This window comes from Nicotiana tabacum, chromosome 17 (genome assembly GCF_000715075.1).
Source record: "Nicotiana tabacum cultivar K326 chromosome 17, ASM71507v2, whole genome shotgun sequence".
Classification (NCBI taxonomy): Eukaryota; Viridiplantae; Streptophyta; class Magnoliopsida; order Solanales; family Solanaceae; genus Nicotiana; species Nicotiana tabacum.
The window spans coordinates 125,091,338-125,117,650 of NC_134096.1; the positions used below are offsets into that span (position 1 = coordinate 125,091,338).

The following is a 26,313-nucleotide window of genomic DNA, read 5'->3' on the forward strand; positions in this document are numbered from 1 at the left end:
AAAATAACTTTTAAGCCAAAAAGTAATAAGTTAAGGTTTTCCACCTTATTGCTTTTGACTTGTTTTTAACTTATTTTAAACACTTTTTGACTTTGACAAACACCGGAAAAAAAAGCTAAAAAGAGCTTAAAAGTTAATTTGGCCCGCTTAAAAGCCAATCAAAACACCCTCATAGTCTGCTTGATGTTAAGATAAAGATTTATTAGATCAATTTACTAATAATAAGCCTTCCCTTTTGGCTTTACTTTTCACACTTTATGTTGGACGTTATAAATTGCTTAAATGTTTAGGTTTGATTATAAGAATTAAAGTATGATTTAGCAATGTGAATGCTCTGATTATTAAGCAGGGGAAAATATCCAGAATTGATTTCATATATTTTCTTTTCCTTTTTTAGAATAACACCCCAAATAAAAATTCATGAAGTAGTGAAAGGGTGGGTATATGTAAACTTTATACATAGTAAATTTTGGTTGAAAAGGACATTAATTCGGAGGGAAAAGTATGGAGTATTCTTAAATACTCTATTGTAGACGGAGTGAGTAATAATATACAAACATTTCATAAGTTGTCAACACTGAAGTTATTGAATAATTGAAATTTCAACTATAGGGCAATATTGTTTGTCGCGAGTTCAAATGTGTTAACCTTAGTCGTGCCTTTCCCCATCACTTTTAACTTTCTCAAAAAGAAGAAGTATATATACCATTATTTTAAAAGGTGGGGTGAGGTGGAGCATTTTATTTGATATATATAGGAGGTGAGGCGTAAGCCTAGAGATAGATATGGGGCTTAAGCCCCATAAATCTTTAAATTTTATCATTTATAAATTAATAATGTAGCATTATAACACAAGAAAAATACATTAAAAATTCAATAAAACTAAAAAAAATTAAAGAAACCCATATAAAATAAAATATTTAGCATATTTTACAAGCATAAACAATGCAATATTGTATAATGTTACTAGTATAAATCAAGTATAACGTCTCAAGTTAACAATTAAAATCACAATTTCGTAAAAATATTATCAAACTACATATTTTACCTCTTAAAAGTAAATACTCAATAAATTTTTCTAATACTAATTATTTAACATATTATTCCTTCATGAGTAAATGCAAATTACTTTTAAATAGCAGAATAATACACATAATAATTTTGAGCGGCATAGAACTAAGACATTAAGATCCAGCAAGTAAAGATATAACTTTTGGTTATTTATTTTCAGAAAAATATTCAAATGATATTCACCCTCATGATGTTTTCAACCAGTAATATGCAATAATATGGTTCGTTATTTGAGTTATTCACAATTTTCATATTCCTATAGATGAAAAATATTTAAATCATTCATTTGCTAATTTTTTTTAGTAAATAGTTTTAATTAGTGAATTCAACACATAATTTGCATAGCAATTATTGGGCGAGCCCAAGCATTGAGCGCTAGACGTGTGTTTAAGGCGCACAGTCGGACGCTTGGGGGCAATAAGCCTCACAAAACTAAGCCCCACATATGAGCCTCAAGGCGTTTTGATAGTACTCTGTCCCAAAAGGCCTTTTAAAACACTAATATATACATGTATACATATAATACCATTTAATTATAGTGTTTATTTTGATTAATTCTAAAAATATCGGTAGAATTCTAATTCAAATAGAATTCTCTTTAACTTGGAGTCTCTCTCTTCCGCTATACTATTATTTAGTAACTTATTCGCTATAGAAATCAAATTCGAGATTCTTTAACTCAAGCCACGGAACTAGAAATAATTAGCATGTATATCAATTATGTATCTTAACGTCACTTTAATGACCAGATTACCCTTTTAGTTAGAGATTCTCTAGGTCCACAATAGGTCTAAAAAGGACAATTTCTTTGGGAAGTAAAGCCTCTTTCATAAAGCGGATAGAAATATTCATTCAATTCCAATAAGATTCTGCAACCTTTTTGCTATAAATATCCATTTATTCTGTATATATATATATCATCACTTCACTATTCATACCATACACTATAATTATATTTTCGTTAAATATGAAGATTTTTTCCATATTCTCTTTGCTTCTTCTCCTTCTCCTTCCCATCTTGGCTTCATGTCATGAAAAACAGGTACAAGCATATACAATTCTAGTTTCTCATTGATTCTTTAATCGCAGTTCTACTTCTGTTTATTCTTTGTTTTAATTATGGGGTTTTGTTTTGCAGGTTTATATAGTGTATTTTGGAGGACATAAAGGGGAGAAAGCATTGCATGAGATTGAAGAAAACCATCACTCATATCTCATGTCAGTGAAGGAAAGTGAAGAAGAAGCCAGATATTCTCTTATTTACAGTTACAAACATAGCATCAATGGCTTTGCTGCACTTCTCACCCCACATGAAGCCTCCAAGTTATCTGGTATAATAACCACGAAAAAAGTTCACTCTTTCAAAGAAAGAGTTTAAGTTACATATAGTAAAATTTAATTGGTTATAGCAGGTTATTGCTCTATTTTCTAGGTCAGAGTAACTTGTTTTCATATGTCAAATTAATCTGATAGTGTAAAAAATCCTGTATAAGAAACACAAGGTTCTTGTATGTAGAAGAACTTACCTTATGTATTATTTGAACACAGAATTGGAAGAAGTGGTATCGGTGTATAAAAGTGAGCCAAGGAAATACAGATTGCAAACAACAAGGTCATGGGAATTTTCTGGAGTGGAAGAGTCAGTGCAACCAAATTCCTTGAACAAGGATAACTTGCTACTGAAAGCCAGATATGGCAAAGATGTCATTATTGGCGTTCTTGACAGCGGTACATACATATATATTTGCTTACCATTATTTCCAATATGGCATTATTTTCCCTTTGTTTTAAATTTTAAATGTATTTCCACAAAGGGCTACATAATCTAGCATGTGATTATCGTTTCTCCAATAGTGATACAGACAATCTTATTAGTAAGACTAATGCCTTGTATGTATAATAGTAGAAAGGGATAACACGCCACATGCGCAACCTATATATATATATATATATATATATATATATAAATGTATTTCAAAAAATACTACTTATAGACATATAAGGAAAATTGTGAGAAGCCTTGTACCAAAGGGAGTCTAAAGTTAAAATAAAAATTCAACATGTTTAAGGATTATGGTTATATAGGATGGACGTGTAACTGTGTCTATCCTCCGGCTTATCACTGGCAACTGAACACGAGGGTTGCGCTCGTTGCGGGACTCATTAATTATGAGATTATCAACTGTAACTAGTGTTAATTGACTAGTCTGATACTTAAAAAAAAATTGGAGTATGATATTATGTGATGAATGTTGTTGGATGATTTACCAGGGCTATGGCCAGAATCTAAGAGCTTTAGTGATGAAGGGTTGGGACCGATTCCAAAGTCATGGAAAGGAATCTGCCAATCTGGAGATGCTTTCAACTCTTCAAACTGTAATAAGTGAGTGTAATTCCTCTTCCATATGTTTTATATCTTTCCTTTAACTTTTTCTTTCTTTCTTTATCTTATCCCTTTTTATTATCTCGATGATCTGATGTCTACCTGTTTTACAATGATTTAATGTGGATTTTAGCCATTCTTGGGTTAGAAAATGTTCAGCTGCTCTACAACCCTAGACCACATTCTTTTTGTTTTGGGAATTCCTGCTAAAATAAGCTGATTTACTACCTTAGACGTTTGGTTTATCAAATATACCAACCTATACGTATTTCTTTATTTTTCTTTTTTTAATAAACTTTATTAAACAAATATAAGGCTGAGATGACTTTGAACGAAAAATATGATTCATTTAGTTTAAATCCAACTTATTTGGAACTGGCATAATAGTTGTTGTTGCTATTAAATTTCATAAGTAGGCTTAATAAACATGTCATCAAGTTTTGTGCGCACCTATCATATGATGCCTTGTTTATCCAATTATGGATTTCAGGATTTGCTTGGAAATGAAGTGTTTGGCACTTATCTCTTGTCTCTTATACATTGATCTAACTTCGTAAGATTAATTGTATTTAAATGGCTTGTAATAGAAAAGGCCAAAGGTCAATTTCAAGGCCGATTTTTGGAAGTTTTCCTTTGTCTTCTTTATCAGTTGACCCTAAACCATTCTCATAATTTAGCTTAATTAAAATCAATTAAAAGAAAGCAGATACATGTTTAGTTTTTTAATCTTGTACCTCTCTAAAGAGTGAAAGAGAGTTTTTTTGAGAGGACAGGACCCATTGGGTGTCCATGCCTGTCCTTTGGTGGCCTTAGGATATCAGTGTAATAATTTCAATATTGTCCATTTCAATCAAACCAAGAGAGGTTATGCTGACAAGTTGCTAATTGTTTTTTGGATTCTTGCTTTGCCATCTTGTGAACTTTGTATCCTTCCAATGCTTTGTTGTGCAGTAATTTGTTTTTTGCATGTGTGTTGTCATTATGGTTATTGTGAAGTCTATAGTGAAATTTTGTGAGGCCCTTACTTCCAGTTTTGCACGGATATTCTCAGTAGTAGCCAGTAATATTATCCATTTTGACTATCTCATGACTTCCATGCAGCAGCTTTTTGACCTTTAGAAAGTTGATGATGAAATTCTACCATTTTAGAATGATAAGTCATTTTCTAGCTGTTAAGTCACAAAAAGAGCACTAGAGCAGTAAAACTTTTGAAGTTTCATTGTGAGGTTGGGAGGAGTGGGCCTGATTATCACATTCTTGTCCTAATTTGTTACTGCTACTATCCTTTTTTTTTTTTCTTATTAAGAAGAAGAAAGCCTTTTCTTCCCTTCTTTTCAAAGGGTAGGGGGTGGGTGGAATATATTAGCCTAATTTGTCATATTTTCCTTCTCGTATATAACCATGCTACTATATATGTTGTACTCAAAATATAAGATTTTGTATACCTTTTCCTCTATATACTAGATAGTGTGATCCCCTCATGCATCATCTTCTTTTCTCTAGAAGAAAATGTTTTATTCATGGTGACAGGGGAGGGAGAGGGTGGGAATGTTGGGATCATATCTTGATATCTTGTCTAATTGATCATCTCAGGCAAATTTAGGGTGGTCATGTGAGTTAAACTAAATAATTTTATTTCATAGGATCAGCCCGCCCTGATCAAGAATTACTTACTAGCTAGCCAGACTAGTGGAGCCCTAGCCGGAGACATTCTCTAAATCATGCCTTAACGCGCCCATCTTCCAAATAAAAAAGGGCTAGTTAGTAAGAAAGATGGAAAGACCTTTATCCATAATTCTTTCCCAGTCTACCTCCTTCCTTAATTGTGACATGTCCCGTTGATCCCACCTACGAGCTATCTGTCTTTGCCTAGCAAGATAATTTTTGGTCTCCTATTCTTGCCTATTTTTATAGCCTGTCTTTATCAAGCGAGATAATTCTAGTTCTTTTATTTTTGCCTATCATGGTAGGAAATTGGTTCGGCTTGATTGAAATTTTTTAAAATGTTTACATATAAAAAGAGTACACGCATTCTGAACCCACCAACTCTAAATCCTGAACTTGCTTCTCCTAATTATGTAAGATAACTTTAATATTTATTCTCCTATGCTACTTTGGGACTTCTATTGCAGGAAAATAATTGGAGCTAGGTACTACATCAAAGGTTACGAGCAATATTATGGCCCTCTAAACCGAACTCTAGATTATCTATCTCCACGAGACAAGGATGGACATGGAACTCATACATCATCAACAGCAGGAGGCAGAAAGGTTCCAAATGTCTCTGCCATTGGTGGCTTTGCATCTGGCACCGCCTCGGGTGGCGCGCCACTCGCACGGCTAGCAATGTACAAAGTCTGCTGGGCTATTCCGAAGGAGGGCAAAGAAGATGGAAACACTTGCTTTGACGAAGATATGTTAGCAGCAATGGATGATGCTATTGCAGATGGTGTTGATGTTATTAGCATTTCTATTGGAACAAAAGAACCTCAGCCTTTTGATCAAGATAGCATTGCTATTGGAGCACTTTATGCTGTGAAGAAAAACATTGTTGTGTCTTGTAGTGCAGGGAATTCAGGACCTGCACCTTCTACATTGTCTAACACAGCTCCCTGGATTATCACTGTTGGTGCTAGCAGTGTTGACAGAGCATTCTTGTCACCTGTTATCCTAGGAAATGGCAAGAAATTTACGGTAACACGATAATCTATTCATTTTCTGTACACTATTTCATCTAAAATGTTGTAACACTAGGATCATAACGTTTTCCTTTATCTATTTAATTACATTCATATTGGAATGAAATTGAATCCATTTTTCGTTTGCTTAATATCAGGGACAAACAGTTACACCTTACAAGCTCGAGAAGGAGATGTACCCTCTAGTTTATGCAGGACAAGTAATCAACTCTAACGTAACCAAAGATGTAGCAGGGTACTCTCCTTGCCTCAAAGTTTCAATATTTTTAATTAATAATCATAATTTTCTTTTGGTTGATTATGTTAAACACTATCTGAAACTTTTTCAAAAAAAAAATTCAGGCAATGTTTACCAGGTTCCCTTTCGCCGAAAAAGGCCAAGGGGAAGATAGTAATATGCTTGAGAGGGAACGGGACAAGAGTAGGAAAAGGTGGAGAGGTGAAAAGGGCAGGAGGAATTGGTTACATACTAGGAAATAATAAAGCAAATGGAGCTGAATTAGTAGCTGATCCTCACTTTCTTCCAGCCACTGCAGTGGACTATAAAAGTGCAATGCAGATTCTCAACTACATCAATTCTACAAAGTCCCCAGTGGCATATATTGTCCCAGCTAAAACAGTTTTGCATTCTAAACCAGCACCTTACATGGCTTCCTTCACTAGTAGAGGTCCAAGTGCAGTTGCACCTGATATCCTCAAGGTCAGAATTTACATAACAAACTTAAGATATTTACCTGACTTATGATTTATGCTTCCTCATCTAAATTAAATTCTGATTTTCGCTACTTCCACAGCCTGATATCACCGCACCAGGGCTGAATATATTGGCAGCATGGAGTGGCGGATCTTCCCCAACGAAACTAGATATCGATGATCGTGTGGTTGAGTATAACATAATCTCAGGTACTTCCATGTCTTGCCCACATGTCGGTGGCGCCGCTGCACTTTTGAAGGCTATACATCCCACTTGGAGCAGTGCTGCAATAAGATCTGCTCTTATAACCTCAGGTACCTCTCAACTACTTTTGAACTTAACTTATATACACTAACTACAGTATTTTAACCTGTTATAACATATATAGTTATTTTGCTGCAGGTGACCTGATAGTGTGTAAACATTATTTTACATTGTCGGTGTATAGAATTTAAACTCCTTTTTCGTCCAAAATTTTGTATTTTGAACTGATCAATCGTTATATTTTCAGCTGGATTACGAAATAATGTTGGTGAGCAAATAACGGATGCATCAGGGAAGCCAGCAGATCCATTCCAATTCGGAGGAGGGCATTTCAGGCCATCAAAGGCAGCAGATCCTGGACTTGTCTACGATGCTTCCTACCAAGACTATCTTCTCTTCCTTTGCGCTTCTGGTATTAAGGATCTTGACAAATCCTTCAAGTGTCCCAAGAAATCACATTTACCTAACAACCTAAATTATCCATCTCTGGCTATTCCCAATCTCAATGGTACTGTTACTGTTAGCAGAAGGTTGACAAATGTTGGTGCACCAAAGAGTGTTTACTTTGCCAGTGCTAAACCTCCATTGGGATTCTCTGTTGAGATTTCTCCTCCCGTCTTGTCTTTTAAGCACGTTGGTTCGAAGAGGACGTTCACTATTACAGTGAAAGTTCGAAGTGATATGATTGACAGTATTCCGAAAGATCAGTATGTGTTTGGATGGTATTCCTGGAATGATGGAATCCATAATGTTAGGAGTCCAATTGCAGTCAAATTGGCATAAATCCTCAAACCATACCAGTATAGATATAGTGCTCTGTTTTTTTTTTTTGGTTTTCCCTCGGTGCACATAACTTTTACTTTTGAAGCAAAGAATTCTCTATAAAGAATAAACAAAGCATTTCTCATTTCTATCTTTATCAAGTCTCAGTGTGCAGTAGTATTTTAAGAATGTAAATATTAGATAGGTGTCATAGCTAACAAGAAAAGGATTGAAGTTAGTTATTCTACCTTTACTACCGATAATAATGGTATTATTACCCGGTCTCTAATATTGCCAAATTTTCATCACATTTGCCATGACATAATATCCATTATAACAAAATTTGTGGATCATGACATTTGCCATGACATAATATCCACTATTAGGCCACTGATTTCTTGCTATAAATAGAGGAGATTCTCCCCATTTGCAAACACACCAATTCAAGAGCTTTTCACTCTTGTCTTTCTTTCTCCTCCTTTATTTCATTATAGAGTATTTTGTAAGAGAGTGAGTGTCGGGAAACACTTGTGTGAACCCTTTCTTTGGAGTATTTACTCTAATTTTGTACTTTCTTTTGTACTCTTGTTGGTATAGTGAAATTGCTTCTCTCCGCTTGTGGACGTAGGTCACCTTGACCGAACCACGTTAAATTTGTATCTTCTTTAATTGCCGTTATTATCAACTTGCATTGTCTATGTTATTATCATTATAACGTTGTTTGGCTAAATTTCGCACTACCCGGCTTTCCGATCCTAACACAGTCTCCCTTCTTTTTTCTCCCATGGATCAATCATCTATGTTTACTCTCTTTGCTTAACAATGGCGTTTTGCGTTCCGTAAAGTGAGCGGCTGGTATTTAATTTTTTAAAGTGAGAATACAAACACCTCGCATAAATTTAATCCGAGATACTTATCCGCAATTTCCGAGAAATTAAAAAGAAACATAAAAGAGGTCCCCTTTCGTATGTGGGCTTGGACCAACTCACTGCCGTCCCATTTCCCCATTCCGAATTATTTGCCCTGGTTGGCCTTTTTGAAGTCATTCTATAAATTTTGTCTCCGTTTGCTTATTATATTACCTGAAATGGGTCAATTTTACCCTCCGTTATATTTTTGGTATGATCAAATGTTTGTTGTTGGCAAATCAGTTTGTATTTTCTCTTATTCTCAAATATTCGGTCTTCTCCCAATATGATGTGAAAAAACTTAAAGAATTGTGTATAATACATAATAAATAGTTGAAAGGAAGGTCTATCTACATGAATACTTCGAAACAATTAATAGTTGAAAGGAAGGTCTCTGTACATGAAATTTAGATACAAATATGTTAAAACATAAACGAAACAACACCTCCATAACCAAGCATCCTATCAAAAAGCCCAATGAAATCAGTATAACTGGGAAAATCCCATACACTATAAGTTGTAGTATGGTTTGCTACCCTTGCTTTTGCAAAAGCAACCAACTGCGATAAGGATACAATTTGATCAATCTTGTAGACTTCTAGTTATGTGTCATATCATCAGCCAAGTAGAGTCTTGACATTCAAAATACAATCTCAACAGGCATATATCAATACAATTACAGTAAGTTCGATGTTCTCGGACATGAATATGTTCTAGTATATGTACAATATCAACCAACTACATACCAGTCTTCCCCACCAATGCAAGGCATAGAAACGAAACAAACGCTCCAGAGAAAAGACTGTATGCATCTGATCAAGACGTTAACCAATGCCACTTGATAAGTGTTCTCCGAATAGCTTTATTCATTCCGTGTCTCTTCTCACTCTTGCTCTTTCACCATTGAAATGGACATATTTCCATTTGCTTTGATACCTTTGGAGAACCAGTTTACGCTTATCTTCTTGGCCCAAAAATTGGAAGGCTCTTGCAACTCTTCTGACTGTATCTTCATCGGGTTTTACCCCTAACTCCTCCATATCTGCGAACACCTGAAATTTCAAGGAGCATGCTTCAGAAAACAGCATTAAACTTTCAAGAGTAGAGGAAATCCATTATGAAAAAGATAGAAGAGAGTAGTATATGACATCAGGATGCTCTGAAGGTAGGGAACTAAGCAACCAATTATACTTGAAACTAATTAGGAAGCATGCAAACGAGCTTCATTTACCTCAACTATCTTCTCCAGCACATGATGATGATCATACAATGAAATCATCCTGGAAAAGAGCCGTTTTGAGACAGACCGTGTGCTTGTATGCAAAATCATATTCCATAGTGTTTCTGCTTCATCTACCCTTTTGTCCATATCAAATGCCAGTAGAAGTGTATCATAGGTTGCCATTGTTGCTCCTTGACCTTTGCTCAACATCCACTTAGCAACCTAAGCATAGAGTGATAGAGATCAAGCATTATTTGTTGAAAGATATGGCCATTCCGAAAGACTTGAGTACCCAGTCAAACTAGTCACCATGATCTGTCTAACAATTAAGATTCGCATAAACTCAACCACAAGGACTTCTCATTTCTACCAAGCGGATTTAGTATGTCCTGACAATTGAGAGGAGTTAAAGCAAATCTCGGCATCAATTTCAATTCCACTTACATGAAACTGGTAGTCAATACATTCAAGTAATACTTGTAGAATTGGTAATGAACCACAAATACATCAAGGTGAATCGCAAAAAGAGTTGATGCTGATTGTGTAGTGACAAGAGATAAATAACATTTCCACACAACTGAGAAAATTAAGAGTGCAACAGCAACAGAGTTCTTAGTCTTGCAACTTCAAGAGGAAATGGTAAAAAGGAAAGAAACTGAAACAGAACCCTTTTGTTCTTGGTCAGTTCAATAAGTAGTTGAATGTGATACTTATGAAGCTAAGCAAAGGCTTCAAATGTCATAGCTTGTTAAAAAGTGATATTTATCACTACAAAGCTTCATAATTTATCAAGACAAGATGCTATCCAACATAGGCCATTTCCCATGCTAAAAATAATAAATAAAGTTCTCATGCATCTTACTTGAATTACTCGTTTCCACATCCGCTGTTGCCTTAAGATTCTTAGAGCCTTAGCAGCTGCAATCAACGGAAACTCTGTCTCCCATGCAATCCATTTATCTAATGCACGATAAACAGACTCTTTCTCATTCGGAAGTCCAGAAATCTATCCATTTACAAATCAAAAGGAAAACAGAAGGCAACGTTAAAAATACATCTACTTCAGGTATAAGAGAAAATATACCTTTCAGCATGGTACTATAATAATAAGACAGAATAATTTGACAAAACTTACAAGCCGAACGAGATTGAGCGCTTTTTGCCCAGATCCAGCAGATTCCCTTTTCTTCCATAAGTGATGTTCTACTTTTCCAGCCTTCTGAACTTTCCTGCATCCACGCCCATAATATTTAAACAACAACAACAAAAAACCCAGTATAACCCAAGAGTGGGGTTTGGGGAGGATAGTGTGTATGCAAACCTTACACCTACCTTGAGGGTAGAGAGGTTGTTTCCGATAGACCCCTGGCTCAAGGAAAGAAAAAGAAAGCAGTAACAACAAGCAATACCAACAACAAGATAATAAGAAAACAAGCAGTAACAATAACAATATAATAAGAGAACAAGCAGTATCAACGGCAATATAATAAGAAAACATGTCGTAATCAAGACTTTCAATAACCGAATACAAGGCTGACTACTACTACTACCGGTATGGGGAAGACACACACTCGACTACCTACTAACCTTCTACCCTAATCCTCGACCTCCACACCTTTCTATCAAGGGTCATGTAACACCCCGTACATTCGGACTAGGTGTGGATATGTTAAATGGGTATTAATTTGATATGTTAGACACGTGAAGTCCTAGTGGAATGAGTATGGGTGAAAATAGTTGTTTCAGAATCAAGATGGAGAGTGAGGTGCATAAGATTCGACAAAATTGACTAAGTTTACAAAATGTCCGTCTTCCAACAGGATTTAGTGAAAATGTGTAAGGAATTTGGGAAAACTCAAAAGATGAAAGTTGTAGCCCTTTGAAATAGTTTTCCAACAATATATTGTGGAGCCTGAACGAATCTCTAAGCAAAAAGTTATGTGCGTTTTACAGAGCAGTGCGCAATATGCGCGCCCAGGTGCGCGCCAGGAGGGTCACGTGCGCGGCCGCGCACTTGAGGCAGTGCTACTGCCATATTGCGCGGTCAGGTGCGCGGTCGGGCCTTCAGGTGCACGGGGGCGCACTTGGGGGGTCATTTTAAAGCCCTACTTCGTCCCCCATACCCCAAAACACAAAAACTTGCTCTAGAAAGGGAAGCTCAGAACCTAACTCCTCAAAGGTCCCTCCACCATCCAAGGTAAGTTCTAAGTTGATTTCAATTCCCCAACACCTTATTAACATGGGTAAACTCTCCAAATCATTAGATATTCGATTGGGGCATCATTGTTGAGAGAAGAAACCCTAGAACTCGAATTCAAGAGGATTGAACTTCAAAAAGGTAATGTCTTCACCCTCTAATTGATTATACCATTGGATTAATGATTATAGACTCTAGTTCATGATATATGGGTTGTTGATTATTCCAAATTTGGGTTGTTAATTGTTGATTATTCGTTAAGGTTGTTGTTTATCTTATGGGTGATGAAGAATAATGTTGATTATAACAATTTGAGATTTTAGAATTTATCTAGGAGCAAGAGAATAGCTTGTTGGGTGTAGAAACACCATTAATAAGGGTTATGTAGCTTTATGCCACCAAGTGTTTGATAAAATGCCTAAGTGACCAAAACATGAGTATTGTTGCTAATTTGGAATCCCTTTGACTTGTATTGATATAGATTAAAGTTGAAAGGGTTGGCGAATGATGTATTATGCTCAAGAGCAGGAAGTTAAGGTATGTGAGGCTAACTCTCTATGTTTGGGAATGTTAATGATTCTCCCTACACTATGTTTCTTTTATCACGTTACTAATTGCCTCAGAAATATAGTTAAGCCTAGTTCCTTGAATAGTTGCAGAACTTCTATTCTCTAGTTTCGTAACTCGTTCATGACTTTCATTCTGAACGTTGTGAAATCAGTGCGTAATCAACATAGACTTGGGTTTGATGCCCATGAGTCTCAGTCTAGATTACTCAGCATGTCATTAACAGTTGAAGTTTCAGTTTTCATAATCAGTTCATGAATACATGTCTCAGTCTAGTTCTATTCAGCATTCGAGTATCATGTAACTCAATATGATTCAGTATTTCAGTATCATGTATAGCAGTATGATTCTCAGTTCCTGATTTTAAATCCCTGAATGTTGAACCCTTGTATTTGGGCATGATGTCGCAGTTAATGCTTTATGCATCTTTGGGCCTGAGGCCACAGTTATGTATACGTATACTTGGGCTCGAGGCCGCAGTTTGTGCACATATATATTGGGCTTGAGGCCGCAGTTTATTTATTCAGATAAACAGGTGGTTCATCATTCAGAAGAGGAAGTATTCATATCCTTACTTCCTTTGTTCAGTTCAGTTATCAGTTATTAGTTATCATTATTATTTTAGTTATCAGTTATTAGTTATCATTATCATTTCAATTATGACAAGGTGGGTTGCTCTGATGGTAAGCACCCTCCACTTCCAACCAAGAGGTTGTGAGTTCGAGTCACCCCAAGAGCAAGGTGGGGAGTTCTTGGAGGGAAGGATGCCGAGAGTCTATTGGAAACAGCCTCTCTACTCCAGGGTAGAGGTAAGGTCTGCGTACACACTACCCTCCCCAGACCCCACTAGTGGGATTATACTGGGTGGTTGTTGTTGTTGTATTATCATTTCAATTATCAGTTATCATTTTAGTTTCAGTTTCAATAGTTATCATTTCAGTTATCAATTATCAGTCATCAGCTTAGTTTCAGTTTCAGTGTTTATAATTCTTTCTTTCAGTTACATTACATACCAGTGCAATTCAAATGTACTGACGTCCTTTTTTTTGCCCGGGGCCTACATCTCATGATGCAGGTAATGATTTACAGGTTGACGATTCAGAGCACTAGGATTCTCATACCAGCTATTTGGTGATCCCCAGTTCTTTCGTGGCATTATCATTACCTTATAGTCTTCAGTATTTTCAGACAATTTGTGTTTTCAGTGCTTCATTAGAGGCTTCATAGACTAGAGTAACAGTTAGACAGAGTCACGGGCTTTTCATGTTAAGCAATGTTGGCTACAGACACGTTTTAGACTTGTGTTAGTATTTCCACACTTGATTTATATCATTCTGACTTTCAGTATATCATCATGTGTTAGTTTATCTTCCGCATTCAGTATGTTATGATATCACATGTTAATTCAGTCAGCCAGTTGGTTAGCTCGGTCACATGTAGTTAGGCACCGGGTGTCGTGTTACGTCCAGGCCCAGGTTCGGGGCGTGACAGGTCATGTCCTCAGCTCACTGAAGACAGGATATTTAAAGAACAAAAAAATTAGAGAAGATAAAAAAAAAAATTTAACATGAAATTCAGCTTGATATAATACTATGTGGAATATACTCGATTACTTCAAGAGAAGGAATAATCCACTATCAAATATTGATAGAATTGGGATTTCTGCTTCACATAAATCTAATCCAGGATAGTTTTTCTCCTAATTGGGCCTTTTGTATAGTTGAGCCATTTCGTTTTATTTTCTTTTATATTGGGACCCGGCCCATGTCCGGCTTATTTTATTGAACCTAATGTTATACATACTAATAGGCCCATCGTGTCCTAAGATCAACGAATGGATCATCTTCATTTCTTATTTACCCAATGGTGTCTACAGACTCTCTCCGCCGACTAGAACCCAGGGTTTTGTCGATCCATTCACTCAAATTCCAGTCAATTTCATCAGTTAACATGGTATCAGAGCTTCGATTCCTGTGGTACTCGATGAGGTTGTTCATCCTATCAGTTCAGATTTCTCAATTTTGAAGTTTTTCAGTTGTTTTCAACAAGGGCTATTTCGCGATTTTCCGACGAGATTTGAACTTTTCCAGCAACATTTTGAGGAAAGCTTCAGCATTTTCTAGTTCTGTTGAACAAGGCTTTACTCCTTCAGAGTATTGTGAAGGAGATACAGTACTATCTATCCACTTCTTAGTCTATATCGTTTAACCTAATTGAGAGACGTATCTGTTATGTTGTAGTCTTTGTTGTATGTTTTGATTCATTTGAAATCGGTATTGTCGTTGTTGTGTGAAATCGATCCTTGATTGTGTAACACTTCTCAAATCTATAAAAGTTTCAAAACACGCTAAATAAAGAATTTAATTTTTTTTTCTTGCTTTGAGTGCATAAAAATTATACTTCTATTACGGATTTAAACCCTTGTAATTGATTTTTGAGTTACTTCTCTATTTATAAATAATTGGATATACAATTAGGGGAATATTAATAATTTTGATGTTATTAATTATTAAAAATGGGTATCATTAATTATTAGTTAAGTCAAAACAGGGGGGGAAGCCTAGCTGTTGGAAGGCAAAAGGCATACAAAAGCCTTATACGAAAAACAGAATTAGCATTCTATTTGCTCATGAAACAGAGGCAACCACGAGATAGACGCAGCACTCATGCAGGCAACGGAAAGTTCCGAGTTTCTTTACAAATCACTAGTTCTTGAACTTAGGTATATAAAATTCCCTATTGTCAATTATCCTACAGTAGTAGTATGTAAGATTTGAATTGTTAATTCCCTTCTTTCTCTATATCAACAGTAAGTTCCATGTTTAGGTGTGAAACTTTAAAATTAATTAAAATGCACTAGTTGTTGTAGAATCGATTGTTTGACGGGTATAAATTGGACTGGGGCCTGCGTATTGGCTCGACGAGTTTTGAGGTGAGTTGATATAACCCTTTACTAAAGTGGTTTAACTCACAAAAGCACGCATACAAGGTGTTTGATGAATTGCTTAAAAGAGTTAATATGTACTTAAATGGAGCTAGTGAATACCTATTAACTTAGAATTGTTCTAGCTAAAGTTTAGATGATTTATTATGATATATGTGCATAAATTTTCAGATTTTTGTGTTATTCTTATATGCCATTTTCATGTTGAAAATTCATGAAGAAGCAAGAATCTTTAGAATTACTTTTGAATGTTTATTTCATGATTTTGCCATGCTTTACATTTAAGGAAATCCGTATGAGTATGTATAGGTTGTTCCAGAAAAGATTTAGACTTGAATGGTCAAGAAAGTTGATTTAGACCATAGCGAGGTCACACAGAACAATTTGTTATTAAAGTATTTTAGGGAGTATCCTCTATTCGGAGAAGGGGTCATCGTCCAGGCCGAGGGTCTTGATCAAGGCGTCGACTTCCTGAAACTACTTGTGCCAAAGTAGGGAGCACACGAGCCGAGGGTCTCGTTGCTGAGAATTTGCCTAGTCAGGCTAAGGTATGATACATGAGCGTTGAGAACCATGAAGCGAGTGGCACCTCGTGGATTGGGCCTATTCGATCAGGTTGGGATCGAACCCGTGCCGATCACACGGTGACTAAGACAAAAATAAGTCAGAATAGTTAGAACTCCTGAAGCATAAAGTGAAGTATTTTTTTAGATAAAAAAAGAATTTCTTTTAGAATATTCATAAACTGTTGTTATGCAATTATTTTAGAATTGTTCTTAGAAGCTTTATGTTTTCCATGTATTTAGAATCTTCGCTTGTAATGTATATTTTATTAAAGTTGTGTTCCCTGTCATTGAGTCTCACTGAGTACAATTGGTACTAACGTTCTCTTTTGGGAACCTACGTTGGTCTGCGGTACAACGTGGGAACCGGTTTTGCAGGCGAGCAGGCTACAGGTTAGGACTTCCCTTACTTCCAGTGCTATTGGTGAGCTCCGCTTTTGTTCGTGGAGTACGTCATTATTTAGCTATTTTTTTGTTTACTTAGAGAACTGACCAGGAAATCTCATGTCCTGAGCAGTGCGCCAGTTTATCAGTAGAGGCTTCATAGACACAGTTGGTGGGTTAAGATTCAGATGTTTTTGATAATAACTTAGCAGTATTTCAGTAGTTACTACGAACAAAGTTCTGGAATTGGATATTTTAAATATTCAAATTAATTAAAAGTATTTGGTTAAAGTATTGCCTTGTTGCATATAAAGTTTGAAGTTATAATAGATTTAACAAGCGCAGATGGCTCACTCGGTCAAATTTAGTGATCGGGTGCTGGTCACGACTTGTTCAGAAAACGGGTCGTGACAGATTGTGTTGTTTTGTGTGTTGATTAAAGTCATGCGTACAGAATCGACCTCTTCCCCTACTGTCCTTGAATCTTCTCCTATAATCATCGACCCCTCACATCCTCTCTATGTCCATCCATCAGACAATCCAGGTGTCCTGAGGTGTCCTGTTGGTATCTGTTCCTTTTTCAGAGACATAGTACACTTCATGGAGAAAAAATGTATTGATTGCATTATCTGCTAAGAATAAGGCTGGTATGATTAATGGTAGAATTTCCCAACCTTCACCTAGTTCTCCTCTCTATGACTATTAGGTTAGGTGCAATGATATGGTGTTTGCTTGGCTCAACAATGCTATGTCCAAAGACATTGTTGATAGTGTCTTACATTGTGACACTGATAGGGACCTATGGAGGGATATAGATGAAAGATATGGGCAATCTAGTGCTAGTAGATATTATCAAATTTAGAGAAAAATTGCAGGGGTCTCTCAGGGTTCTTCTGATATTACTAGCTATTATACTGAACTTAGAAAACTCTAGGATGAGCTGAAAACTGCTTCCTTTGCTCCAGCCTACACTTGTGGAGCTGAACCACAATGCAGTGATGGTTAGAAACTTATCCATTTCCTAACACGGTTGAATGACACTTATCCAATGCTAGAAGCAACATCTTATGATGTGTCCTATGCCAACCCTAGGAAAGGCATATTCCATTCTTCTTCGTGATGAGAGTCAAAGGGAAATTCAGTCTTTTGGTAGTCCTTTTATATCAAAATCAGCTTGTTTCTCTGTGAAGTCCACTCCTACCTCTGCTCAGTTCAACAATGGACCCAAACCTTACCCTGAGAAGGTCAACTTTGATATCAAGAGGGGAAATCTTGTGTACAAATACGGTACAAAGCCTGGGCACCCTGTTGAGAAATGTTATAAACTTCATGGGTTCCCAAGTGATTTCAAGTTCATCTAGGGAAGAAAAATTGCTGCTTGCACTCCGGGTGACATTTCTACTTCAGAAGGTCAGAATTCTTCTGAGAATGTCACCCTCAACCCTGTCCATGGGTTCAGCAAGGAGCAGTATCAATACCTGATGAGCCTGTTCCAGCAGTCTCACATCTCTCCACCATCTCAAGACTTATCCAACAACACTGGTGCTATGGCTGTTTGTGCAGGTGTGGTTTGCAGTCTTGCTGTTTATTCTCTTGCTCTATGTTGTGCCTCACAATTAAAAATCAACACTTGGATTCTAGATTCAGGTGCAACCAACCACATGACTCCTAATAAACATCTTCTACACAACATTCAGCCTTTACCTTTTTCTTATCTTGTTACACTTCCTAATGGTTATAAAGTCAAGGTTCATTGCACTGGTTCTTTACAACTATGTAATGATTTGATTTTATCAAAAGTTCTTTTAGTTCCCTCTTTTCACTTCAATTTAATCTTTGTGCCACAGTTAGTTGATCAACTCAGTTGCACAGCTTTCTTCACTAGAGTTTTCTGTCATTTACAGGGCCCTTCTCTTATGAGGCCATTGGAAATTGGTAGAACTCATATGGTTCAGTTTTCAAACAAATGTGTTAATGGGGTAGTGTTAAATTGTTACTTACTTCTGATCAGCAACATCAGAGATAGTGAGAGATAGCTCTCCCTGCTTCTGGGAATGTTTAACGGCAGAGGTTATATTTAACTGCAACCATAGTAGAACCGAACCTTATGTACTGAATAATAATCTGTACCAAAAAAGTAAAGCAAAAAAAAGAGTTTCTCACTCCAACCTTTTTGGATAAGCGGGTTGAGTTAATTCCCTTTAGCAAAAGGTTACAGTTGAAGAACTCAAATTGCAGAGAAGCTCCCATTCTAACACAGCAGTCCTAAAAATCAAATCTTGCCAAATATCTACATCAGCGACTCTAATAACTAAGAAAGATTCTTAAGAGGGAAACTAGAAAATTTGTAACTCAAAACTATATGCATTAGTATTACCTGACTTATCTGTAGGGGAAAAAATACCAATATGTATTACGTACCTGTTTCTGCAAGAGTGATGGAAAATAACTGAGAACTGAAAAAACAATTAATTTTCTTTCCAGCTTCCTTCAGTGGATTAGAGAAGAAAGAGGAACATACATTTCTATTTCGTTGTAGAAACTGATGGGAGTGAGTTCGTCGGAGAAAGAAAATGGGTGGAATTGGCGGGTCGGAATGAATCGGGTTTGAGATCCGAATTTGAACTGTTGGAAGATATTTGGGCTGCCATTTCTCCAACGAGTTGGGCTTTTAAAACTGGAAATGTAGAAGAGCTTTTTAAGACGTTTGATACTTTTTTAAGTATTATTTTAAAAAATAGTATCATTTATTGTTTATTCCATAAAGAGCATTTTTTTTTTTTATTAGCATATTATAAAAATTAAGCTCAACATTTAATAAGTTAACTCACTCGCTAATCACGGGAAGTACTTTTTTTGTCCATCTCCATTCTCCCTTTCTAACATTCATCTTCTTCACTCCATTTTTAAAAATCTGATACGTATATGAATGCCACCTAAATTCAAGATGTATTGATTTATACGTCTTTTATACTTTATATATCAAGTATCACTTTAATTCAAAATGTATTTTTATGTATATAATTTTTGTATATCTATTTGTGAAGTGCCATCTTATTTTAAGATGTATTTTTAATGTATAAATCAAATATATTTTATATGTCAAGTGCCATTTTAATTCAGGATGTGTGTATATATATATATATGCCATCTTAATTTTATATCTAGTTCCATCTTAATTAAATTTAAGATATATTTTTTTATGTATATTTCACATGTCTAAGTGTCGTCTTAATTGAAGATGTATTTTTTATGTATATTTTTTTGTATATTTTATATATGTTAATTCAATGCATATTTTTTATATATATGTTTTGTATATATTAACACATATTATTATCGAAGTAAGATCTTTATGTTAAGAAAGGAAGAAAGAAGGAAGAGAAAAACTTAAGAAAGATAATTAAAAATAAAACAAATGGAACAAATTTAGAAAATATATTGGCTTCGGCAGAAAACAAAATTAAGAAGATGAAGAAAAAGAAGGAAAGCTAATAGATAAAGAGAAAAAAAAAGGCATGATTTTTGTACAAAGAATTATTGATTTTCCATTCAAATTGCTTATGTTTAGGGATTAATAATTAATATTCTTATTTTAATGGAATTGTGTGCTACAAATATAAATATTTTTCTACCACAGGTGTAATATTGGATTTCCTGCTAAAAATTTGTTATATTTCTTTTAAAACTGTGACAGTTATGTAAAGTTCCGATGTAGAAATTAAAGTAACAAATGACCCAATCCTTGCTACCAAATGGCGCCCACTGGTTCTTTATCCATTTCTTCTTTTCGTCAAAATTTTACCTATAGTTCTTTTCTTCTAAAAATATTTACATGCGCTAAGGAATTTCAGTACATCTAAAGAGCTGGTTGAATTAAATAAATTCAGATATGAACAGGATTGGTAGTTAGGACTTTGATTTGTGGAAAGAGATTTTCGCTCTGATTTGATTTGTCCTTAAGAGTGCAGCAAGTTGATAAGTTATACATTGCCTTAATTTGATGACCGGGTGAATGTAGATTAAATATAATCAGCCGCCAATATTTTAGTTAGTTTTTAAAATGCGTTAATTATGACCATTCCAAGAGCTTTGAAACTGACACGCTTCTAAAATTTTCTTAACAAATATTAATAAGTTAAACTCTCACATAATATTGTACCTATCACTGTGTTAACATATTAGTTTTCCAATATTTTGGTAATTAACAATGGGTGATTTTTTCAACGAAAGCTCAACGTCGGCTGAAATCTTCCTTTACATGGAGGATTTTATATCCCACCCAAGTTCTAATATTAAGTTTTCATGTTATTTACCCCAAAAAAAAGGTTTTTATGTTCCTTGCATGTAAATTTCTGAACGTGATTATAACCATAAAATTAGCGTTAAGCCATCGGAGCATACTGGTAGAAATTAACCACTTCTTTATATATTCTAATTACTAAATTCTTGATAAAATACTTTTCAATAATTCCAAAAAAATTTCAAAATAAGCCTTAAATGTCTAGATCTCATGTCTAGTATGCAGGGAAAAAAACATTTGTAAGAGTTTATAACCTATTATATATTTTAATTATACAAAAAATTACTTTATGTGAATTTATATGTTTACGTTGTTATGAATTGACTAACAATCATAGAAAAAACATAAAACACTAAATTGACTAACAATCATAGAAAAAACATAAAAAACTAAATTGACTAACAATCTATAATTGGAAGTTTTCTCTTAAGAATGTACAAAGAAGAAACAAAAAGTTGACTTAGCTTTTCCTCGTTTCCTACTTGACACTATTTTCCCCTACATACTAAAATTGGATCAATAAATTACTCCATCCCTTTCAACTTAGATTATATAGTTTGACTTGGTAAATGATATTTGTGTGGCTATAAAATCTTCTCATTGAGGGTAAAGTGGGTAGAATGAAAAATTTAAAGTTAAATTATTTTTAAATATAGAAATGTATAATTCTTTTTGGAACGGACTAATAAAGAAAGTGTGTCATCTAAATTAAAACGAATGGAGTATTACTATTTCATCTAAAATTCCAAAGCTACTAGACGCGTATGAGATTAAAATTCCTTAATTAATTTAAAGCTAGCTTTGACAGGAAATGGTCATAATATTTGACCATAGACTCTTTCCTATCTAGACGTATAGATACAGACTTGTAAGATCAAGAATAATTTACTAATCACATGTTGCATTTATTGTACATATATATGGACTATAAAAACCCTTAAGTAACCCGACAAAGCAAATCCAAACAAGCCATCCAAAATGAAGAATCATAAGTTTGTAGTTTTCTTTTTGCTCTTCCTCATGATATTCTTTATTTCATCTACTGCAGAAACAAAGGTTTATGTAGTGTACCTTGGCGAACACAGTGGAGAGAAGACTTTGAAAGAAATAGAAGATCACCACTGCTCGTTTCTTCATTCTGTCAAGGGTACTTCCAAAGAAGATGCTAAAGCATCACTTGTTCACAGCTACAAGAACGTCATCAATGGCTTCTCTGCTTTGTTAACGCCACAAGAAGCCGATATGATATCAGGTTCACATGAACTTATCCAGAGCTAACACATTAAATATATTAGTATTTTTGTTTTTTAGGCTAACACATTATCAGGACCTCTTGAGCGCTCTGATACCATAATAAATTGTATGACCACATGGCCTAAATAAATTGTATGAGCTGAACATACTTTTAATTACTTAATATTGTTAAGCCTCAAAACTGCTAGACTGTCCTCGTGTAGGTTACTCGTGTTGTTTCTGATCAATATAAGTTATCTTTTTTTACAGGGATGGAAGGGGTAATATCAGTATTTCACAGTGATCCTCATGAAATAAAGCCTCATACTACAAGATCTTGGGACTTTGTGAGCTTGTTGGAAGGAACTTCACTGACAAATTCGGGTCAAGATTTGTTGCAAAATGCTAGCTATGGGAAGGATATCATTGTTGGGGTTATGGACAGTGGTAAGAGGTTTTCCCTATTTATTTTTAGTTTTTTCTAATTTGAATATAATAGTACTCTTAATTATTTTGACTTGGCACGTATAAATGATTGGACGATTGGGTCAAGAATGTCAAGAATATCACTGTCGTCTAACCTTTTCTTCTTCTTCTTCTTCTAGTGTGTGTACATGTTAATGTATCACTTTAAAATCAAGGCCCTTTTTTTCTTTAATTTCCCCTTATTTTCTTCTCTCGGTTGTTGAACATACTTCTATTATTAATATTAACAAAAACGTAAATAAGCCTTAAGGCAACTTCCATTATCTACCTTGAAATGTTGGTTATTCCAAAATAATTTTATTCTTGAGAATCTGAAGGCAAAGTCCTTAAGATTACCTATGGCAAAAGATCAGGTTTACGCACTTTTTTCAGACATAATGCTCTTCGTTTCTGAACAAATTGACCACTACTTGTTATACCTCAAAATTATCTTATGTTTACTCGTTCATATTTATTAAGGGGTGTGGCCAGAATCTCCAAGTTTCAATGATGAAGGAATGGAACCAGTTCCAAAGTCATGGAAAGGAATTTGCCAAGAAGGTGTTGCCTTCAACTCCTCCCATTGCAACAGGTTGACTAGTCTTCCCAATCAGTCAAAATATTACATCATTAATTAACTTATATAAAACTAAAACTTATTTTATTTTTTTCTTTCAAAAGGAAATTAATTGGAGCACGATATTATTTAAAAAGTTACGAGGCAAATTTTGGTCCTCTTAACGAGACAAGGGACTTTCGTTCACCAAGAGACGTAGATGGTCATGGTACTCACGCAGCAGCAACAGTAGGTGGTCGAAGAGTTGCCAATGCATCAGCAATTGGTGGATTTGCAAAAGGTACAGCAACAGGAGGTGCTCCAAATGTTCGCCTTGCCATTTATAAAGTATGTTGGCCAGTTCCAGATCAGAGCTTAGCTGAGGGAAATACATGCCTCACAGATGATATTATTGCTGCTTTTGATGATGCTATAGCTGATGGGGTTCATTTACTTAGTGTTTCCCTTGGGTCTCAACCTAGAACTACATATTACACACAAGATGGTATTGCAATTGGATCTTTACATGCTCTGAAGAGGAATATTGTAGTAGCCTGTAGTGCAGGAAATGATGGTCCAACACCTTCAACTGTTGGAAATGTAGCTCCATGGATTATCACAGTTGGTGCAAGTAGTATAGATCGAGTTTTTTCGTCTCCAATTATGCTCGGAAATGGAATGATCGTCGAGGTAAGGAACGACTCAGATTCATTTGTGAATTATCACAAGTTTAAGCTCTATGCACTAATAGTATATAAAATGTTTAGACAATTAGATATCTTATAAGTTAATTACACTCTCTTATAATCATTAAATAGTATCTTTACGCTGCCAATGTATATAATATAACCCTTATTAAGATTAACATCAAGTAGTTAAATCCAATTCTACAAGTAAATTTGCCTCCTTTTTTGGCTTTATAAGTTTATTAACTTTCTGGGATTTTTTATTTATAAATTACAGGGGCAAACAGTAACTCCAATAAGGAGGAATAGGTTGCATCCTTTGGTTTATGCAGGAGATGTAGAAATTAGAGGAACTACGGCAAGCAATACAACAGGGTAACTTTCATTTTACTTTTTAATTCTTTTATTTCTTAATCAGTAGATAATGAAACTAATATCTCACTGCTCTTATGGAATATACAGAGGATGTTTTCCTGGTACACTTTCAAGAAATCTTGTAAGAGGAAAAGTTGTCCTCTGCAGGGGCAGTAGTATGCAGGCATCAATGGAGGTGAAAAGAGCTGGAGGTGTTGCAGCTATTTTAGGAACTCCATTTAACGAGATACAAGTCACCCCTTTTTTGGATTCCACAACAGTTGCTTTTTCATATGGCCTACATACAATCCGAACATATATACAGACTGAAAAAAATCCAATGGCAACACTTCTCCCAGGGCAAACATTGATTGGTACCAAGCCAGCACCAGTCATGGCGCCTTTCACTTCCAAAGGACCAAATATAGTCGATCCTAACATTCTCAAGGTAATATATATCAGCACCAAAAAATGAGTATTTTAGCAAACAACCTGCCTTATTTTCCAGACTACTAGTAACTTTTTAAAGGCAAGTAAACTCTTTCTGAAGAATACTTTTACATTAATTGCAGCCGGATATAACTGCTCCTGGATTAAACATACTAGCCGCATGGAGTGAAGCATCCTCCCCCTTGAAATTGCCAGAGGATCGTCGAGTTGTTAAGTATAACATGCAGTCTGGGACATCCATGTCTTGCCCACATGTTTCAGCTGTAATTGCACTCTTAAAATCCATTCATCCAGATTGGAGCAGTGCTGCAATCAGATCAGCTCTAATGACAACATGTAATGCTTTACTCAGCTTCTCGTAAAGAATTGTCCTTGTTATTTTTTTCTAAAGAATTTCTCAGACATTTGTTTTCCTCATACTGCAGCAACAATCAATAATGTGGTTGGTAGACCAATAACAAATGCCACTGGTGATGATGCAAACCCCTTTGAATACGGAGCAGGCCATTTCCGACCATCAAGAGCAGTAGATCCTGGACTCATTTATGATGCAACGTATGAGGATTATCTCCTCTATCTTTGTAGTCAAAACATAAGCCTAGATTCCTCGTTCAATTGTCCTGAGGAAGTACCAGAAGCAAGTAACCTTAACTATCCATCACTTGCAATAGCTAACATCAAAGGATCCAGGACCGTCAGAAGAGTTGTTACAAATGTTGGAAAAGACAATTCTACTTACATTTTAGCTATGAGATCACCTCCTGGATATGTTGTTGACATCATTCCGAAAACTTTACGCTTCAGCAAGTTGGGAGAGAAACTTAGCTTCAATATAACAGTTAGAGCACAAAGTGTTGAAAGGAGAAATGAGTTTGCCTTTGGTTGGTACACATGGAGTGACGGAGTCCATGTGGTTCAAAGTCCCATTGCAGCATCATCCGCATAAATAAATCATCCGATTGTGAATAAGTGCCCAACATATTTTGTGTTATTAAATAGAGATAATATGAAATTTTGCATTATAAATGTAATTGCATTTCATTCTCATGCAAAGATTTGTACCATGTGAAATAAAGAAGTAATCATATATCATGTTGCTCCATACATCTTGAACTTATAATTGGTTTAAGTATTTAAACAGTATTTTATCCAGCATTGTCCCCGTATAGAGTGTAGCAGAAGGGGACACTCTTAAAAAGTGGTTGCTACCCAAAAAAGTGGGATAATTATAACACAACAACAATTACGCCTCAATCCCAAGTTCGATAATGATAATAATCACCCCACACACACACAAAAAGAAACACTAGAGCAACAACACTGAAGGGAGAGGGGCATAATGAATGGTTCTAGAAACTTTCCCTTGGAAAAAGATATCGCTAGCCTTGATGCTAATACTAAATCAGGATCACAGGGTCCTTGATATTAATAGAATTTCCACCCTCTTCTTCATGAATCAAATCAAGGATCTAATCATCAAGCCAGCAATTTTTTATAACAAAAAAAAAGCTTCTTAATTCTGAGTAGCTAACTGTTCACTCGTGTAACAATAGGTATCATGTAGAGGGAGTTTAAGTCTCTAAATAGAGGAAACATTGATGACAAAAT

The 26,313-nt window shown here is 35.4% G+C and overlaps 3 protein-coding genes across 8 annotated transcripts; 2 read left to right on the forward strand and 1 right to left on the reverse strand.

Annotated features, from left to right (window-relative positions):
• Positions 1 to 1,964: 1,964 nt before the first annotated feature.
• LOC107785766 (subtilisin-like protease SBT5.6) lies at positions 1,965 to 8,022 on the forward strand. The gene is made up of 9 exons (XM_016607139.2): positions 1,965 to 2,113; positions 2,210 to 2,402; positions 2,620 to 2,799; positions 3,343 to 3,454; positions 5,587 to 6,148; positions 6,291 to 6,388; positions 6,496 to 6,853; positions 6,948 to 7,161; positions 7,359 to 8,022. Exons 1-9 carry the CDS (start codon positions 2,039 to 2,041, stop codon positions 7,892 to 7,894), a joined length of 2,328 nt encoding a protein of 775 aa, XP_016462625.1. The 5' UTR covers positions 1,965 to 2,038; the 3' UTR covers positions 7,895 to 8,022.
• Positions 8,023 to 9,244: 1,222 nt separating this feature from the next.
• Positions 9,245 to 19,218, reverse strand: LOC107785767 (pentatricopeptide repeat-containing protein At4g18975, chloroplastic). 6 transcript variants are annotated; one of them, XM_075235018.1, is made up of 8 exons: positions 19,080 to 19,218; positions 18,828 to 18,936; positions 18,660 to 18,739; positions 11,336 to 11,368; positions 11,139 to 11,232; positions 10,866 to 11,009; positions 10,013 to 10,225; positions 9,245 to 9,833 (listed from the first exon to the last, which is right to left on the reverse strand). In XM_075235018.1, exons 2-8 carry the CDS (start codon positions 18,906 to 18,908, stop codon positions 9,648 to 9,650), a joined length of 831 nt encoding a protein of 276 aa, XP_075091119.1. In that variant the 5' UTR covers positions 18,909 to 18,936; positions 19,080 to 19,218; the 3' UTR covers positions 9,245 to 9,647. The 6 variants fall into 6 exon arrangements, with proteins under 6 accessions (XP_075091119.1, XP_075091121.1, XP_075091120.1 ...); XM_075235020.1 differs by having other exon boundaries at positions 18,828 to 18,923; positions 19,080 to 19,214; XM_075235019.1 differs by having other exon boundaries at positions 18,828 to 18,948; positions 19,080 to 19,192.
• A 2,690-nt stretch (positions 19,219 to 21,908) lies between these two features.
• LOC107785764 (subtilisin-like protease SBT5.6) lies at positions 21,909 to 25,809 on the forward strand. The gene is made up of 8 exons (XM_075235030.1): positions 21,909 to 22,213; positions 22,465 to 22,641; positions 23,140 to 23,251; positions 23,341 to 23,905; positions 24,179 to 24,276; positions 24,364 to 24,703; positions 24,828 to 25,041; positions 25,131 to 25,809. Exons 1-8 carry the CDS (start codon positions 21,940 to 21,942, stop codon positions 25,649 to 25,651), a joined length of 2,301 nt encoding a protein of 766 aa, XP_075091131.1. The 5' UTR covers positions 21,909 to 21,939; the 3' UTR covers positions 25,652 to 25,809.
• Positions 25,810 to 26,313: the final 504 nt, after the last annotated feature.

What these genes read in the sequence shown, in the direction of transcription:
- LOC107785766 (XM_016607139.2), top strand. Translation starts at nt 2,039, where the DNA reads ATGAAGATTTTTTCCATATTCTCTTTGCTTCTTCTCCTTCTCCTTCCC. An exon ending in TATTGGCGTTCTTGACAGCG is followed by an intron (nt 2,800 to 3,342) that starts GTACATACATAT and finishes ATGATTTACCAG; the next exon opens with GGCTATGGCCAGAATCTAAG. An exon ending in TTGCACCTGATATCCTCAAG is followed by an intron (nt 6,854 to 6,947) that starts GTCAGAATTTAC and finishes CTACTTCCACAG; the next exon opens with CCTGATATCACCGCACCAGG.
- LOC107785764 (XM_075235030.1), top strand. Translation starts at nt 21,940, where the DNA reads ATGAAGAATCATAAGTTTGTAGTTTTCTTTTTGCTCTTCCTCATGATA. An exon ending in ACGGCAAGCAATACAACAGG is followed by an intron (nt 24,277 to 24,363) that starts GTAACTTTCATT and finishes TGGAATATACAG; the next exon opens with AGGATGTTTTCCTGGTACAC. An exon ending in ATCAGCTCTAATGACAACAT is followed by an intron (nt 25,042 to 25,130) that starts GTAATGCTTTAC and finishes CTCATACTGCAG; the next exon opens with CAACAATCAATAATGTGGTT.
- LOC107785767 (XM_075235018.1), bottom strand. Translation starts at nt 18,908, where the DNA reads ATGGGAGCTTCTCTGCAATTTGAGTTCTTCAACTGTAACCTTTTGCTA. An exon ending in CAACCCGCTTATCCAAAAAG is followed by an intron (nt 18,740 to 18,827) that starts GTTGGAGTGAGA and finishes CTATGGTTGCAG; the next exon opens with TTAAATATAACCTCTGCCGT. An exon ending in CGCTCAATCTCGTTCGGCTT is followed by an intron (nt 11,010 to 11,138) that starts GTAAGTTTTGTC and finishes GTAAATGGATAG; the next exon opens with ATTTCTGGACTTCCGAATGA.